This window comes from Syzygium oleosum, unplaced genomic scaffold (assembly GCF_021117445.2).
Source record: "Syzygium oleosum isolate NSW1041296 unplaced genomic scaffold, Sole_v2.1 Sole_v2.01, whole genome shotgun sequence".
In the NCBI taxonomy this organism is placed as follows: domain Eukaryota; kingdom Viridiplantae; phylum Streptophyta; class Magnoliopsida; order Myrtales; family Myrtaceae; genus Syzygium; species Syzygium oleosum.
The window spans coordinates 22,531,501-22,547,459 of NW_026607485.1; the positions used below are offsets into that span (position 1 = coordinate 22,531,501).

At 40.3% G+C, this 15,959-nt stretch overlaps 2 protein-coding genes across 11 annotated transcripts; one reads left to right on the top strand and one right to left on the bottom strand.

The window, feature by feature from the left end:
- Positions 1-7,666: 7,666 nt before the first annotated feature.
- On the top strand, positions 7,667-9,929 carry LOC115690671 (type IV inositol polyphosphate 5-phosphatase 9-like). Its single transcript, XM_056320726.1, has 7 exons — positions 7,667-7,812; positions 7,910-8,017; positions 8,142-8,436; positions 8,619-8,803; positions 9,264-9,372; positions 9,486-9,616; positions 9,707-9,929. The coding sequence occupies exons 1-7, from the start codon at positions 7,667-7,669 to the stop codon at positions 9,906-9,908; spliced, it is 1,176 nt and encodes a 391-aa protein (XP_056176701.1). The 3' UTR covers positions 9,909-9,929.
- A 1,513-nt stretch (positions 9,930-11,442) lies between these two features.
- Positions 11,443-15,959, bottom strand: LOC115690649 (uncharacterized). Of its 10 annotated transcripts, none has more exons than XR_008814465.1 (10): positions 15,801-15,959; positions 15,555-15,657; positions 15,286-15,365; positions 14,811-15,140; positions 14,482-14,558; positions 14,095-14,137; positions 13,945-14,013; positions 12,246-12,292; positions 11,942-12,053; positions 11,443-11,858 (listed from the first exon to the last, which is right to left on the bottom strand). XR_008814465.1 is itself a non-coding variant. In XM_056303020.1 (9 exons), exons 1-8 carry the CDS (start codon positions 15,855-15,857, stop codon positions 12,263-12,265), a joined length of 789 nt encoding a protein of 262 aa, XP_056158995.1. In that variant the 5' UTR covers positions 15,858-15,959; the 3' UTR covers positions 11,443-11,858; positions 12,246-12,262. The 10 variants fall into 10 exon arrangements, 6 of the variants coding, with proteins under 6 accessions (XP_056158995.1, XP_056158989.1, XP_056159005.1 ...); XR_008814464.1 differs by having other exon boundaries at positions 12,236-12,292; XR_008814466.1 differs by having other exon boundaries at positions 12,246-12,296.

A 15,959-nucleotide genomic window follows, 5' to 3' on the forward strand; every position in this document is an offset into this window, starting at 1 on the left:
TTTCATCAATGAAAGCAACGTTTGCCCAAACTCTACATGGTATCATAGAGGCGATCTTCGAAACTCGTCTCTCACGTCCTTTGAGCAATATCTAGTCCTCCTCTGATTCGGTCAGATTGATTCGCCGGTGTGATTTGATTTCTCGGTGTCGTCGCTGCTTCCGTCCGGCGGTCTGGTTTTGCTTTCTCGTTGAAATTCTCAAGACCTTGTTTGCCGGTGTTGATCTCTAGCTCCCGTCCTTCTACGTGCCACAGCCGCCGCCCCTCACTAGTCACCACGCCTGCTGTCGGCTTGTCCATCGTCGCGCATCCACCTCGCTTGCCGCGAACCTATCTGCGATTTGCTGCGTCCTCGTTGAGTTGCCATCGTTGCTACCTTGGTCCTGACGTTCCTCCTCACCGGTCGCCACAAGTCGCCATGGTAGACGATTCTCAAACCTCTTCAGCCATCGCTCCTCCACATGAGCAGCCGAACAGCCCTTATTTTATGCATCCTTCTGATAACCCTGGATCTAATCTCGTCGGCATGGTCCTTACGGGTGATAATTACAACAATTAGTCTCGTGCCATGGAGATTGCCCTTTCTGCCAAGAACAAGATGGTGTTTGTTACTGGAGAAATTAAAAAACGAGCCACAGCTGATCTTGCCTATGCGTCATGGATTCGTGTTAACAAGATGATTCTATCATGGATTCTTAATTCCATTCATCCAGATTTGGTGCCAACGGTTTTCTACATAGAGTCAGTTGCAGATGTCTGGGCCGATCTCCGCAAACGTTTTTCGCAATCGAATGGTCCTAAGGTTTTTCATCTTGAGCAAAAGATATGCACCCTTGCTCAACATGACGATGCCGTAATCAAGTACCACAACAACTTGCGAAGTTGCTAGGATGAATTGAATAATTTGGATCCGTTACCGCAATACTCTTGTTCAGCTCATTCTATCATTACCAAACAACAAGGAATCGGCGATTGTTTCAATTTCTCATGGGTCTCAATCCGAGGTACACTAATGTTATTAGTCAAATTTTACTAATGGATTCGTTACCTAGTGTTGCACATGCATATGCACTAGTTCTTCAGGATGAGTCGCACCGTCATATCCAATTGGATCGCCCACCGTCCGATCAGACCAACACTTTGCATAGCACTCACGGCAACCATACTCTACGGCCATACGCGGATTCCTCATCCCACGGATAGCCCGACTCTCTTGGCACTCCCGCTTTGTCCGCCAACCTAGCTAAACGGACGAACACGTCCCGCGGCCTGGAAAGATGCGCCCACTGTGGCATCCTGGGACATACACGGGATGTGTGTTTTCGACTTCATGGCTTCCCTCCCAACCACAAGCAACGCCGTGGACAGCCATCTACTTCCTCCCGGCCCGTGGACAACAAGTCCAACCATACTTCTGATGCGGGACCTTCTCCGTTCACAAATGATCAATATAAGCAACTGATGCGCTTGCTGCAAGAGGTAAACATCCCAAAAGCCAACCTCTTAGGTAATGTTCTCGACTTATCTTCTAGTTCATTTAATTCTGATACTTGGGTTATTGACACTGGCATCACCAACCGCATCACATTTGAACCCCATCACCTTACAAACCCGACTCACTATCCCTCTCCACATCCCACCATTGGGATTCCAAATGGTGTTAGTGTCCCCGTGACATCACACGGTTCAGCCTCTCTTACCCCAACTATCTTCATTGACAATATCCTTTGCGCTCGCTCTTTCAAATACAACTTATTATCAGTCTCCAAGCCCACTCAAACTTTAAATTGCTCAGTCACCTTTTTTCCTAACTACTGTCTTTTTCAGGATCTCTTGACAAAGAAGATCATTGGTTGGGGCCATGAGTGTGGTAGTCTCTATTACCTGGAGATTCCTATCGAACCTGCCGTTCTCTCTACTGCAACTTCTTCACCTCATCTTAGGCACGCCCACTTAGGACATCCATTTGAATCAGTTTTATCCACTTTGCAACAAACTTTATGTTTTAGTCTAGCAAAACGATTGAGTCCATGTGATGCTTGTCATTTATCCAAGCAAACGCATCTGTCTTTTGCATCTAGCACTATTACTACTCTACGTCCCTTTGAACTTATTCATGTTGACATTTGGGGACCTTATTCTCATTTTACACATCAAACATGTCGTTATTTTTTATCTATTGTTGATGACTATTCGCGCTATACTTGGATTTTTTTGCTTACTTTTAAGTCTGATGCAATTGATTCTCTGATTCGTTTCTTTGCTTTTGTTGAGACTCAATTTCAAACCAAAGTCCAAAATGTTCAATATGATAACAGGACCGAATTTCTTTCCTCTCGATTACAAGAGTTTTTTCGTGCCCAAGGTGTTCACCACCAGCGCACTTGCCCTCACACTCCTCAACAAAATGGAGTTGTAAAGCGCAAGCATCATCACCTGCTCAATGTTGCTCGTGCATTGCGTTTTTATTCTGGCATGCCTCTTCATTTTGGGGTGATTGTGTCTTAACTGCTACTCATCTCTTTAATAGACTACCTAGTCCTCTCCTACATAATAAAACCCCGTATGACCTTCTCTATGGCAAACCACCTGCCTATTCTCACCTTCGTGTCTTTGGCTCATTATGTTACGCTTCTACCGGCCATCTTCACTCCGATAAATTTGGCCCCCGATCTCACCGATGTATTTTAATCGGTTATCCCACAAACCACAAAGGTTACCGTATCTATGGTCTCCAAGACCAAATAACTTTTACCAATCGCAACGTCGTTTTCTATGAACAAGATTTTCCTTTCCATCAAACAATCGAACATACCACAATAGAATAGACCCCGGTAATTCCATTACCCATACCCGACCTTGGTGAAACCTCCCCTCCTCCCTCCACCTCGGTACTTGCACCGACCTCACCTCCTCAGCCCCCTGCACCCACGACCGCACCATTACCCTCTGAACCCGAAGCCGTGCCTCGGCCATCTCGGCCACGCCGTCCACCCGAATATCTTCGAGACTACCACTGCGCTATTGTGGCCTCCAATCAATCCTCTTCGGACTCTAAGGTAACTGAATCAGGTAATCTTTACTCCTTATCCAACTGTTTATCGTACTCGCGTTTTTCACCCACTCACCGCGTTTTTTTAGCCTCCATATCCTTAAATTAGGAACCTAAAACTTATGACGATGCGTGTCAATCTCCCAAGTGGCAGGAGGCAATGTCTTCTGAGATACAGGCCCTTGAACAGAATGACACTTGGGAAATTGTTCCTTTTCCTCCTAACAAACAACCCATTGGATGTAAATGGGTTTACCAAATCAAATATAATTCTGATGGCACCATTGAGCGCTACAAAGCTCGTCTCGTTGCAAAGGGTTACACTCAAACAGAGGGGATTGATTACCATGACACATTTGCGCCCGTTGCTAAAATGGTACCATTCACACTTTATTAGCTCTTGCTTCAATTCGTCATTGGCCTCTCTACCAATTAGATGTGAATAACACTTTTTTGCATGGTGATCTTGACGAAGAGGTCTACATGAGGTTTCCACCAGGTTTTCATACTAAAGGGGAGAATTTAGTCTGTCAGCTTAAGAAATCACTCTACGGCCTTAAACAGGCATCGAGGCAATGGTTTGCTAAATTCTCTTCTGCACTGCTTGATGTTGGTTTTCAATAGTCCAAGGCGGACTATTCACTTTTTTACATTGGTCCGTGGCTCTCTCTTGGCCATTGTCCTTGTTTATGTTGATGATTTGGTTATCACGTGTGATGATGAAGTTATGATTCAACTTCTCAAGCGATTCCTTGACACACAATTTCGCATTAAGGACTTGGGTACTCTCAAATACTTCTTGGGCATTGAAGTTTCTCATTCCAAGTCTGTTTTTCTAGTCACAAAGAAAATACACTCTTGATATTTTGTCTAACGCTGGTCTTCTTGGAGGTCGTCCTGTTGATACTCCGATGGAACCCAATATACAATTTCCGGATTCCTCCCCAACTCTCAAGGATCCAGGTTCATATTGACGACTTATTGGTAGATTAATATATCTTACAGTAACTCGTTCAGATTTACTCTTTGCAGTGCAAGATCTTAGTCAATTTATGCACTCTCCTAATGAAGACCATTGGAATGCCGCACTTCGCATTGTGCGGTATCTCAAGCATGATCCCGGCACTGGTTTGTTTTTCCCATCCAATTCTACTCTCCAACTTAATGGTTATACAGATTCTAATTGGGCATCTCGTTCTACATCTCAACAATCTATTTCTGGCTTCTACATGTTTCTTGGTTCTTGTCCCATCTCATGGCGTTCCAAGAAACAAACCACTGTTGCCCGTTTCTCAGCAGAAGTTGAATATTGTGCTATAGCGTCTGCCGTTTGCGAAATCACATGGCTTCACATGCTTCTCTCGGATCTCCACGTCAACACTACCACTGCTGATCTTTTTTGTGATAAGAAAGCGGCCATCTATATTGCCACTAATCCCGTCTTCCATGAACGCACCAAACACATCGAGATTGACTATCACTTGGTTCGTGAAAAAATTCAAGATAGCACTTTGAGCACTCTTCATATTCCAGGTCACTCCCAACTCGCAGACTTGTTCACGAAACCGGTCACACATGATTTATTTTGTACTTTTAAGAACAAGTTGTTGACATGTTTACATTCACCAACTTGAGGGAGAGTATTGGTAGATTAGGTTTATACTAAAGGGCATAATTGTCATTGTATTGTTTTTAGCCCTAAACCCTATGTATATATATTGTGAATTGTTTCATCAATGAAAGCAATGTTTGCCCAAACTCTACATACGAGAACATATAACCCTAGAATCTTAGCCTATTAGAGAAATGAAGATCAGCTTCTCTTCTCAAGCTATGAAGTAGGAGGACTAGGGCATAGATTCGTATTTAAAAGGGCTTCCTGTTTACTAAAATCTGAAAAATTCCAAAAGGGTTTCTTCTAGCATGAAGAACCTGCAAATTTAGGGGAAGAAGAGGGCAACTTCATGCGAGAAGAGTTTCTACCAAGCGAAGAATGTGATTGATGAGTGATTGTGCTATCTTTTAGACCGCTCAAATTGAAACGAATTAAATTACTTGTCTGCAAACAGATATTAGCCATGTCTAGACATGGGGATTGAAGATCGAATTTTCCTATCTTGCGAATAAACCTTCGTATGTACCGAAGCATAGGGTTGACGGTCGTGACTTGTTTAACTACTCTTTCTAGCTTGGTACGTTTTAAAAGGAGCATAACTTACTCTATTAGTTAGAAAGATCACGAGTGAAAACAATGAAATCCTCACTTGGACCACGAAAACAAATATACCATGCATTTCTTACGAAGCATAGCTCTATTCATCACATTATCCCTAGAATAATTCTCTATGTAATACTTTTTTGATGCAAGTTTATCACTATGACAACAAGATAGCTACCAAAATATTCCTGAAATACGCATGTTATTTTCCCTGGAAAACCAGCTTTCTAGGCAAGAAAGAAACTTCATCAGGGTCACGGGTGAAGTAAACATTCCCTGATGGACCCAACCCTAGCTTCCATAACTTGAGACCTAACTCTCAAACTGTATTGAGAAAAAAGAGCGCTTCAGATGACCAAGGATAATCGGCAACCTTTTAGCCCCATCAAATTTTCCAGAAAGGGTTTCCCGAATCTGGACTGGCTTGCTTTCGTCTTGTAATGCGAAGTGCCACATGAATGAATAAAAGAAGCAAAAAAGTATTCATCAATTCAACTCTAGATGCTAAAATAATGGTGGGGGACCAAACCTTGCATCTACGCAGCACTACTCTCCTTGGAATTCGTCACGTCCTTAGAATGGTCCAATCAATACTTTGATCAAATGCTAAATGACACGCACAAAAAGATGGTTGTTTACGTCAGATATGAAGCAAGAGGACAGTAAATAATTGCAAGTCCAACCGGGCAATCAGAATAAGGGAACATGAGGAGGGGAGACACGCCATTTGGATATAATTATAGCTGCTATCGCCCTAATAATTATTAAGCAAACGAAACCCTAATTCGAATAGTTTATATACATGGACATAAGAAATCAAACGACCATATGGCAAGTTGCTATGAAGCTCAGCATAAATAACATTTTGTTGTTTCAAGTACCTTTCCTGTTGCCGGCCGATAATGTCTTAAACAACAGTACCCTCCCGAATTTACTTGGTCCGGTCCGGACTTTAGAAACATTTAAGTTTCTATGGACCTAAAGAATGAATAACCAGTCGTGATTTCCTAATTTTTTCGTAATTGATTACGATAAAAAAAAAAAAGCGATTTTTTCCTTCCCTTGTTAAGATATCAAGTTGCTACATTTTTTCTTAAAAAAATTAATGCATAATAAGGTCGATGTATGAAGGATAATGACTTTCATTATCGAGTAATTTGTCATGCTATAATAAGGTCAAGTTGGCAACTCTATCAATGTGCACAAGCTTTGACAACTACTCAATCTTATTCAGCATGTAAAAAGGCAAATAAACAAATTTGCAAGAGTCCATTATCAACGTAAGCCACCATAAATGGATGAAGACATCTTTTTTCTTTTGCTTTTTGTATGAGTGATGAAGACATCTTAATTTACAAAGGGTTTATTTTATTTTATTGGGTTAATACCACGAAAAACCCCAAACTGGTACACATGTGACAATTTTACCCCAAATTATTTTTTTTTTACCACAAAAAATTTCAAAATAATACACATGTAACAAATTTATCCAAAACTAATATTTTGACTACTAAAAATCCCAAACTGGTACATTTGTGACAAATTTACTCTCCGTTGGTTTTCGTTAAATTGAATTAATACCATAAAAAATCACAAACTGGTACACCTGTGACAAATGGAGGGTAAAACATAAAACTGGTATATCAATTAACTGTCATGTGTTATTTAACAAAGCAATTTGATAGTAAAATTTAACGGAAACAAACTGAGAGTAAATTTGTCACAAGTGTACCGGTTTGGAGTTTTTGGTGGTCAAAAAATTAGTTTGGGATAAAATTATCACTGGTGTATCAATTTGGAGTTTTTTGTGGTATTAACCCTTTATTTTATGTTATTTGATTGTCTGCTTTCTTCCTGGGTGGTTTTTCTTTGATGGGTTTGATTACAAATTTGGAGTTGTCTCTTTCCCTGTCCTCCTCATTAAGTAGGTAACTATTCGATCCTTAAAAAGGAAAAAAAAGAGGAAACTCTTGACTTGCATGAATGCATACACCACCATTAAAACCTTAAAGTCGTTTTCATCGATCCCGACTTGCAAACTGTATCCTCCTCCTCCTTTTTTCCTCCCATTTCGATATTCTCCTCTTAACGCTTCTTGAAGGCCCCTCTCCTCCCCAAACCTGCTGAGTCTCTCTCTCGCTCTCTCTCTCTCTCTCCATGCAAGTGATATGAGCAGATTCTCATCAAGAACCTTTTCTCTTCACCCTGCTACTGCAACTCGTTGTGCTGGATACACACCACGCGACCAGAACAAAAAGAAGTACAGCTCTCTCTCTCTCTCTCTCTCTCTCTCTCTCTCTCTCTCTCTCTCTCTCTCTCTCTCTCTCTCTCTCTCTCTCTCTCTCTCTCTCTGTGAGGCGTGATTTATCGATATTATTGTCTTTTCTTGTGTAGGTTATGTGGCCAAAGCTAGTGCTCAACAAGGTCCTTAGAAAAAGTTTAAGCAGCAGTAATTTCGTTGCCGACTTGCCAGATTCAAGAGAGATAATGCCAGAATTTCACAGTTCAGATACCATGAAAGCATGCAATCAGCAAACTTGCAAGTATTATATATAGCTACTAAGATTCAAACATTTTGCTTCCCTTTTAATGAATCTAAATTCGAACTTACACATACCCAAATTCGTGCTTTATAATCAGGATTTTTGTCAGCTCTTGGAACGTTGGAGGCATTGTTCCACCAGAAGACATGGACATCGAATATTGGTTCGATATAAAGAAATATCCCGCTGACATATATGTTTTCGGGTAACCATTGCACTTCTATTTTTGCTCGAGAGCACTTATATGCACAGATTCTTGGGTTCTTTCATCTAAATCGGGCGATTTCAATTTAGTAAGTGTCTAATGTATGATTCTATTTGCATATCAGGTTTCAAGAAATAGTTCCTCTGAGTGCCGGAAATGTTTTGGGTTCAGAAAACAGCAAGATTTCCAGGAAATGGAATGCAATGATAAGAGAGACTCTCAACAAGTCGAGCTCTCGTGCAAGGCCGGGTCAAAGTTCTATGGAAAGCCATTCGAAAGAACATTTCCGATGTATAGTCAGTAAGCAGATGGTTGGGCTATTCATATCCGTTTGGATCAGGAGCAACCTCTGCGAATTCGTCAGTCATCCGAGCGTTTCTTGTGTCGGCTGCGGTATAATGGGTTGCTTAGGAAACAAGGTATGTGTTAATCATTCCTCTATTATGTATATAGTACATAATAAGACCAACCCAAGCTTAACAGGTCATTATCGTCACCGTCTATGAGATGAGGACTTTATGCTCTTTGATATTTACTTAATTGATGCCGATATTATTAGATGATCAGTCATTAATTCGTTCTCTAAATCTTGGTTACACAGGGTTCGGTGTCGGTTAGATTTTTGTTGCGTGAAACGAGCTTGTGCTTTATTTGTAGTCATTTAGCTTCTGGAGGGAGAGAAGGAGATGAGAGGCACAGAAACTCAGATGCAACAGAAATATTATTGCGGACTACCTTCCCACACGGCCCCTCGTGCAATTTGCCGAGAAAAATCCTCGACCACGAGTACGTCGCAAGACTGATTATTCTACCCTTCTTAACTCATAATCTTTCATTGATCTGTATCGCAGCACACTTCCTCTTTGATGTATGTTTATGATCCTCGCGATACCAAGGGTCCTAAACCAGTAGAAACATGCATATATGAAGTCATGATATTTTTAAGAACGACCCCTCTTCCATATTTGTATTTTTCTAAATATGCAAGTGATGTAAGCGGAAGTTCTTCTGCTATTCGTCAATCCTTTTGAGTATTCAACCATTATTTTTCTTAGTAGGTGGGATCAATATGAACAAAAAATGATTAGAAGGGGAATCTCTCTGGAGGAATACTTCGATTCTCAAGCGTTTGTTTCAACAAGCACTCACTCACACCATCCTCTTCACATGCACCTTTATTACTGCCACTTGCAGATTGAAAAAGAAAAGCACTTATCTAACCATCAATATATTACTCGTCGTGCAGCCGAGTGATTTGGCTGGGCGACCTAAACTACAGAATCGACCTGCCTGACGCCACGACTCGGTCACTAGTCGAGAAAAGGAAGTGGGATTTACTATTGGAAAAAGATCAGGTATTCTCGTAAACCATTTGCTTTGAACATTAGAGGTTTTGGTTTACAAGGTTGTGTTCCGAGGTTAAAGAATTTGTCGATATTTAATAAAGCTGAAGGCCGAGCTCATGGAGGGTCATGTCTTCCAAGGTTGGCAAGAGGGAGTGATCAAGTTTGCACCAACCTACAAATACTGCCTGAATTCGGAGGTATACTATGGTAAAAACCCGAATACCAAAGTCAAAAAGAGTCGGGCTCCAGCATGGTAAGTAACCATACAACATAATATGAAAAATGCTTAGTTCACTGAAAGAAACCCGGAAATATATGAGATTTAATAGAGGATTTTTTTCAGGTGCGATCGGATAATTTGGTTTGGGGAGGGATTGAAGCAAAGCCAGTACAACAGAGGTGAATCGAAATTGTCCGATCACAGACCTGTTCGAGCGATTTTCACAGCAGAGACCGGGATTTACAGAGTCCTGCAGAATTCAGATGTTTCTAACAAGAGGGGATTAACTGATACAAGAACAACATTTAAAAGAGTTTTTGAATAATAAAGATATATGCAGTACTATGTATCCGTGGTTCTACCAGATCCTCAAAACCAAATATCAAGACATACAGGAAACAAGGATATTAGGAATATACTATGATGCAATAATATTGATCATTTTCAGTGTAAAGAGGCTTTTCTAATATGGTAAATGCATACAATACAACTATGAGTATTGATCTATATTCAGCAGACCAACTCCATGCAGGCCAGCAGGCACGAGTGATGCGAGTGTATACAAAGTCAAAGCACATATACACAAGCATAGGCAAGTATTTCTCAAACACTGTAGTGTACAGCGTATGCACACACGAGAAAAGAACTAAAGAAAAAAAGATGATATTCAATAACGTTTATCCTGAGCAAATAAAGAGAGATAGACAAAGGAGAATTGTAGGAGGACAGAAAAAGTTCATTGATCTTTACTACAGTATACTTGAGGATCTTTGGTGTTTAGTTTGTGTAGCATCTTCTCAATTTTAGGAGGTAAAAGAAGATGACAGATTAAATTCAAAGATTATAACTCATTATCTAAAGAAAACTCAAACAGCTTAGATTCTCGTTTTGGCTTGCATCTTAAGATTATAACATGTCACAGGCACAATGATAGGAGCAAATTAATCCAGCATTAAATGATGTGTTATAAGCCAAAGAAAACTCAAGGCCAAATTAAATCCTGTCATTGCACTCATGACATGTTATTCCAGAGTCAAAAGTTCAGAATAGTATGATGAAAGTCAAATCCAGCTGAACCTGCTGGTGTCAAGTTTTTTGTTTTGATTAGAAAATTTATAAAAGCAGAAGGACTTGATTAGACAAATTAAAAGTCCAATGACTTGATTAAAAAAAGCGTGAAAGTAGAAGAAAAGTAGAATTTATCAGTCACCAGCACCATGACAGGAGTAAAAATACAGCCTTAAATTCGGAGATCTTGTCCCTTCGTTCCTATCCCAACCCAAAAACATAGAGCATCGAATGCTGGTGATTTCCTACAAATATTCCTCTTATTGATGGGGCTAACTTTTCCTTGAGGGAAAGACTTCCTTTTTTTTCCCTCGCTTATCACTCCTTGAAAACTCTCAAGCAATCACGACACAAATATTCCCAAATCGTTTTCGTCACTAAGAAATCCCTCAATTCACTTCAGATCACCACCGCCAAATATATTTAATCCCTACATTAAGTTGAAGTGCCACAACTGAAGCCTCACCTCTGCCTTGATGGAGGCAGTGGGAGACTTCTCTGCAGGTTTAATTCATAAAGTCTATTCACTTAGGATTTAAAACTAAGAAGCAAAACAACTTTCTCTTTTGGTTCTCCCTGATCTTACAAATAGCACAAACTACAAGCAGGCCCTAAATTTAACATTCTGGAAAATGGCAGTGACTGCATTTAAGTGACCATCCATGACATACATTAAGACTACATTCAGAAGCAGATAGCAGAAACCTGATGAAAAAAAATCATTCAATTGAAACTCCAAGAATACACTGATAGAGTACCATTCTAAGAATACAGGGAAGACAAATAGACAATTTGCAAGTAGAGTTTCTAGACTAAATCAGGCAACAAATAATAAGAAGCATCATTTTCAGGGTTCATTCTGTTACATTTAGTGTACAATATGGCACAGGAAACATCAATAAACTGTATCCAGGATAATTTGGACACGGTTCCCAACACCTGGTTGGATACATAAAATTTATGGCATCTGTAATAGATGTTGAAAGATTTAGCACCATGCAATGGATGAGCTAATTCAGCCAGAAATGAGAAGAACCCTGTCCTCGTCACTTAATAGCTTCAATATGAAGCAGGAATACAACAAGGGCCTCAGACCTTTCAAATGTGCTTCATGGCTAAGATCTACGCCAGAATTTCAGCAAGAACTTGCAATATCCTCAGTGCCAGAAAACAATAACGCCCTTTGTTTCTCCTAAGCACCACTGGCCTGATAACATGATGACGTTTTAACTCAGAGCAGATATTACTGGGTGAATGGATCAAAGACAAAATAGAACTATAGTCCCCAACCTAAATCATATGCATCCTGGTGAAGTGAAATAACATTTCCAATATAACTCAAGTGTTGACAAATGAAATGAGTGATCCTCCTATATAGCTTACATCGATCCAATATAAGTCACTGCATGCAAATTTTACATGGGTAAGGAGATGAATCAGTATTTTGACAATTCCCTGCTTATATATAAGACAAAACCATGTAGACTGAAAAGACTATCCTTTTACGCGATGTCAACACCTATAATGCACAAAATTTTAAACCACTACTGCATGTGAGAAAGGCCGATGTACGATGAAACTAACCTGAACTGACCTAAATAAGAGGGTGGCTCAACAGTCATTGTCGGACACTTCAATCACCTTCCTGAGAAAGAAAGAGTAATTATCACTCACATAAATGCAACAATGCAAATATCATCACATACTTTCCACTTCGTAGAAGCACAGAATGCAAAAGGCAAATATGATTGTTCATAGGAAGTAAAATTCATCACTTCGTCAAGTAGGTTGCAAATGATGCAACTGTTTTTCATAGTATACTGTCTAATTTTAAGGAACTATACAATCAGATAGCTATGTTTTCTACTTACGTTTAATGTCCCAAACAAGTAGTTTGACATATTGAAAAAGATAGGAGAACATAAAATTTTAACAGGCAATATCTGCAGCTGCAATGAGTTACTGACAATCACATTTGACATCTCAAACAAGAATCGCATACTGGACCGACTAAATGACTTTATCTAGACAGTGAGCACCACAAAAGACTAAAGGGGTTTGAGATACTATCCCTCATACAGAAACAACTGCTTTTTGTCAGTTAACTGTCATAAGAATTTACAAACCATCTTATTTTACACCTACACATATAATCAGGCCAAGTAATTTGTAGCTTCAACTGCCAGAAATAGGGATGAGCGGTTGGAGGTTCCTTACAGGTTCCACATAGAATCCGGAACCTACCCTCAGGTACAGGTTCCTCATTTTTTGGAACCTGGAACCTACCCTATCACAGGTTCCAGGATAGGTTCCAGGGTCTAACAAGTTCTTTTTTTTTTATTTCATCAAAACGAAAATAAACGCAACAATACTGAACAAACTTGTCATTCATCAAAAAGAATACAAAAGACTAGTTTTCCTGACATTACGGTTCAAATAAATATAACTAAAATGAGAAGTCATTGTGTAAATCGATACTAGGGATGATCAGTTCTATGTTCCGTATAGGTTCCACCATGATAAAAGGTTCCTTTTTTTTTTGAACTTTGAACCTACCCTATCACAGGTTCAAGGGTTGGTTCCAGAGTCTACTCAGGTTCCACCTGTATTATTAATTGAACAATTGCAGTGAATCATCACCTTTAATGACCACTGCTTACTGCTATGATCCACTAACCACAACTTATATTTAGACACACGAAAAATATGAAACATTAACAAGTTATAAAATGAAAGCTCGAACAAGTGGTTCCAGATTATATTATCATCTTATAACGCCATGAAACATAATAGAATCACACGAAGATATAGACCAAGAAAAAAGACAAAAAACTTATTTAGGTTTCAAGTTCCAGGTTTCACCTACCTAGAACCTAAAACCTACCCGTCGAAACAGGTTCCCCAATTTTCGAAACCTGGAACCTACCCTGCATACTTTGGAACCTGGAACCTACAGGTTCCTACTGATCAGGTTCTCAGGTATCAGGTTCTCAGGTTCCAGGGTAGAACCTAGAACCATACTCACCCCTAGCCAGAAATATGCTAAAAATGGATGGGAAATTAATCGGCAGCGACAAGTAGCCACTTCTCCATCTGCCAATGAGTTAACATGGATCAACAATAGTTCTCATGAAAATTAAATCAGATTAAAATAGATAGAGATGTCAAACTAGCGAACTTCAGAATTGACTCGAATGAAGAAATTTCACTGAACCACACACTTAAGAGAGCTGAATAAGACCAGTCAACACAAATAAATCTCATCCAATCCTATTCTTAGTAATCAAACATACCTCCAATACAGCTTTGGCTTCGGGTTCAAATGCTTTGGAAAGAATTTCATAGCTTGCCTCACTGCCCAGCTATCAACGAAGAAATCGAACCTTATGACAAATTGATAAAAGTAAGCTTGTAAATCTCCGATAAATTAAAAGAAAACATACCAATGGATTGACTCTTGATGGTGAAATTGATGATACAATGTATCTGCACATAATCAACAAGTAATCAGATTACTGGTTGCAAGAAGAATGTACCTACCATAGCTACTTATTTGATGTGCTTTTAGATAACACAAGATTAATACAAGAAGATGTGATCTCTCACTAACTTGGTAAAATTATCAACCTTAGTTTTCAACAGCAAAAGCTTCACTCAAACTGAAAAAATAATTACTACCACAAAAAACATATTGCCAACATGCTACTTGGTCCCAGCTAGAAAAATAATTCCGTTCCATCTCTGTTTCCTAATTAATATTGCAACTTCACCTAAAAATCCACATGGGGATTGCACCAGTTAGTAGTTACAGAAAGATATGAAAGATTTACCTCAGCTTACTAGTATAGAACTTCATAGCTGACAAATTTGTTTTCTGTACCGTAAGTACCACTGCACCCATGCGATTCTACAGAAGATATGCAAGGGAAGGTACAAGAGTAGAACCATCCAATAGATTAAGCAAAAGAATACATAAAACAAGTAGAATTAAGGTATCTAAAGATCGACTCATGATTCTGGAAACTAACAAACAATCACACGAATAACAACAAGATTGACTGAAGATGCAAAAGCATCTCCATACATTTCCATCCATCCTCCATCATTCCAAGAGATCTTCTTTAAAGAAACAAGAAAACAGAGATATATAACAGCAAACCTTTCTAGCGATAAGCTCGATCAACTGCATCAAGAATTTACCCAGCCCCTTCCCTTGGACACGAGGCTCAAGCTGTATCTCGTACACGTAGAGGACAGGTATTTCTTCCTCCACAAGAAAGCGGAAGTGAACAAACCCAACAATGCTTACGGTCTCCGACATGCCATCAGCGACTTCTTTTCTCACTTGGGCCACCGACGGCATCCCGTCAGCACCAGCATTCGCAACATCGTGAACAAATACATAGCGCGCCTCGGAAGTGACCATTTCCCGGCGCTTCACCTTCTCTTCCACAGGCCACTCAGCTCCGAAAGGACCCTCCATGTTGGCCTGCAGACCCGAAGCCAACAAAGCCTAATCCCTAAGAAAAGATTCGCAGACTCGTTCGAGGCAAGAAAAGAGAACTTTTTTTTTCCTCTGCGTTTCGGAGAATCAATGCCGTAAACCTTGAAAAGACTTCAGCTTTTTCCGGTACCTTAAGCAGGGTGTACACATACTGCTTGACAGAAGAAGACAACCTATCTCCACGTCCCGAATCCAAATAAACAGAGACACCTAACAATTGATCCGGCATCGTCACTCGACACAGCTATGACCACATTATTGTCCCGAACTTCAACATTCAGGACCGAACAGTCACCCAGATCACAGACAACAATTGGAAAAAAAAACAGAAACAAATGAAGCAACGAACAAAATCAGGCCTCGGAAACACGCGCGTTCCGACAGCATAATGCAGCGTACCGTTGCGGTTGTAATGGCGAAACGCCTGGAAGGACGCGAGATGGTCGGTTTCGGAGGAAGCCGCCCTTACCAGCTCGTCGACTGCTCTCTTCTTCTCCAGGACCTGCACTTCAGTGGGGGGGTAAAAAAAGACCAGAAAAATCGAGAGTTAGTCCGTACGTCCGTCCGTCGACGGATTTCCATCGGAATCCGGCGAGAGACTGCTCGGGGGGAAAGAGGAGCTCGTGTGTGTGCGTGTATACTTGCCTCTTTGCGTTTCAGCTTCTTCTCTTTGCCGCGCGCGCCCTGCCCCTTGGACTCCATTAATGGAAAGCTGCCGAGCTCCTCCTCGTTTCCTTCGTCAGCGACCGTGCAAAGTTGAAGCTGCGTCTGTAGACAGAAAGGGATGGCGAAAGAGGGCTGAAT

Excerpts from the sequence above, each read along its gene's own strand:
- LOC115690671 (XM_056320726.1), top strand. The coding sequence starts at position 7,667 with ATGTGGCCAAAGCTAGTGCTCAACAAGGTCCTTAGAAAAAGTTTAAGC. Across the intron at positions 8,437-8,618 it reads TGGGTTGCTTAGGAAACAAG|GGTTCGGTGTCGGTTAGATT; the intron begins GTATGTGTTAAT and ends TTGGTTACACAG. Across the intron at positions 9,373-9,485 it reads TACTATTGGAAAAAGATCAG|GGTCATGTCTTCCAAGGTTG; the intron begins GTATTCTCGTAA and ends GAGCTCATGGAG.
- LOC115690649 (XM_056303020.1), bottom strand. The coding sequence starts at position 15,857 with ATGGAGTCCAAGGGGCAGGGCGCGCGCGGCAAAGAGAAGAAGCTGAAA. Across the intron at positions 15,141-15,285 it reads ATGTGTACACCCTGCTTAAG|GCCAACATGGAGGGTCCTTT; the intron begins GTACCGGAAAAA and ends TCGGGTCTGCAG. Across the intron at positions 14,138-14,481 it reads TTCTATACTAGTAAGCTGAG|ATACATTGTATCATCAATTT; the intron begins GTAAATCTTTCA and ends GATTATGTGCAG.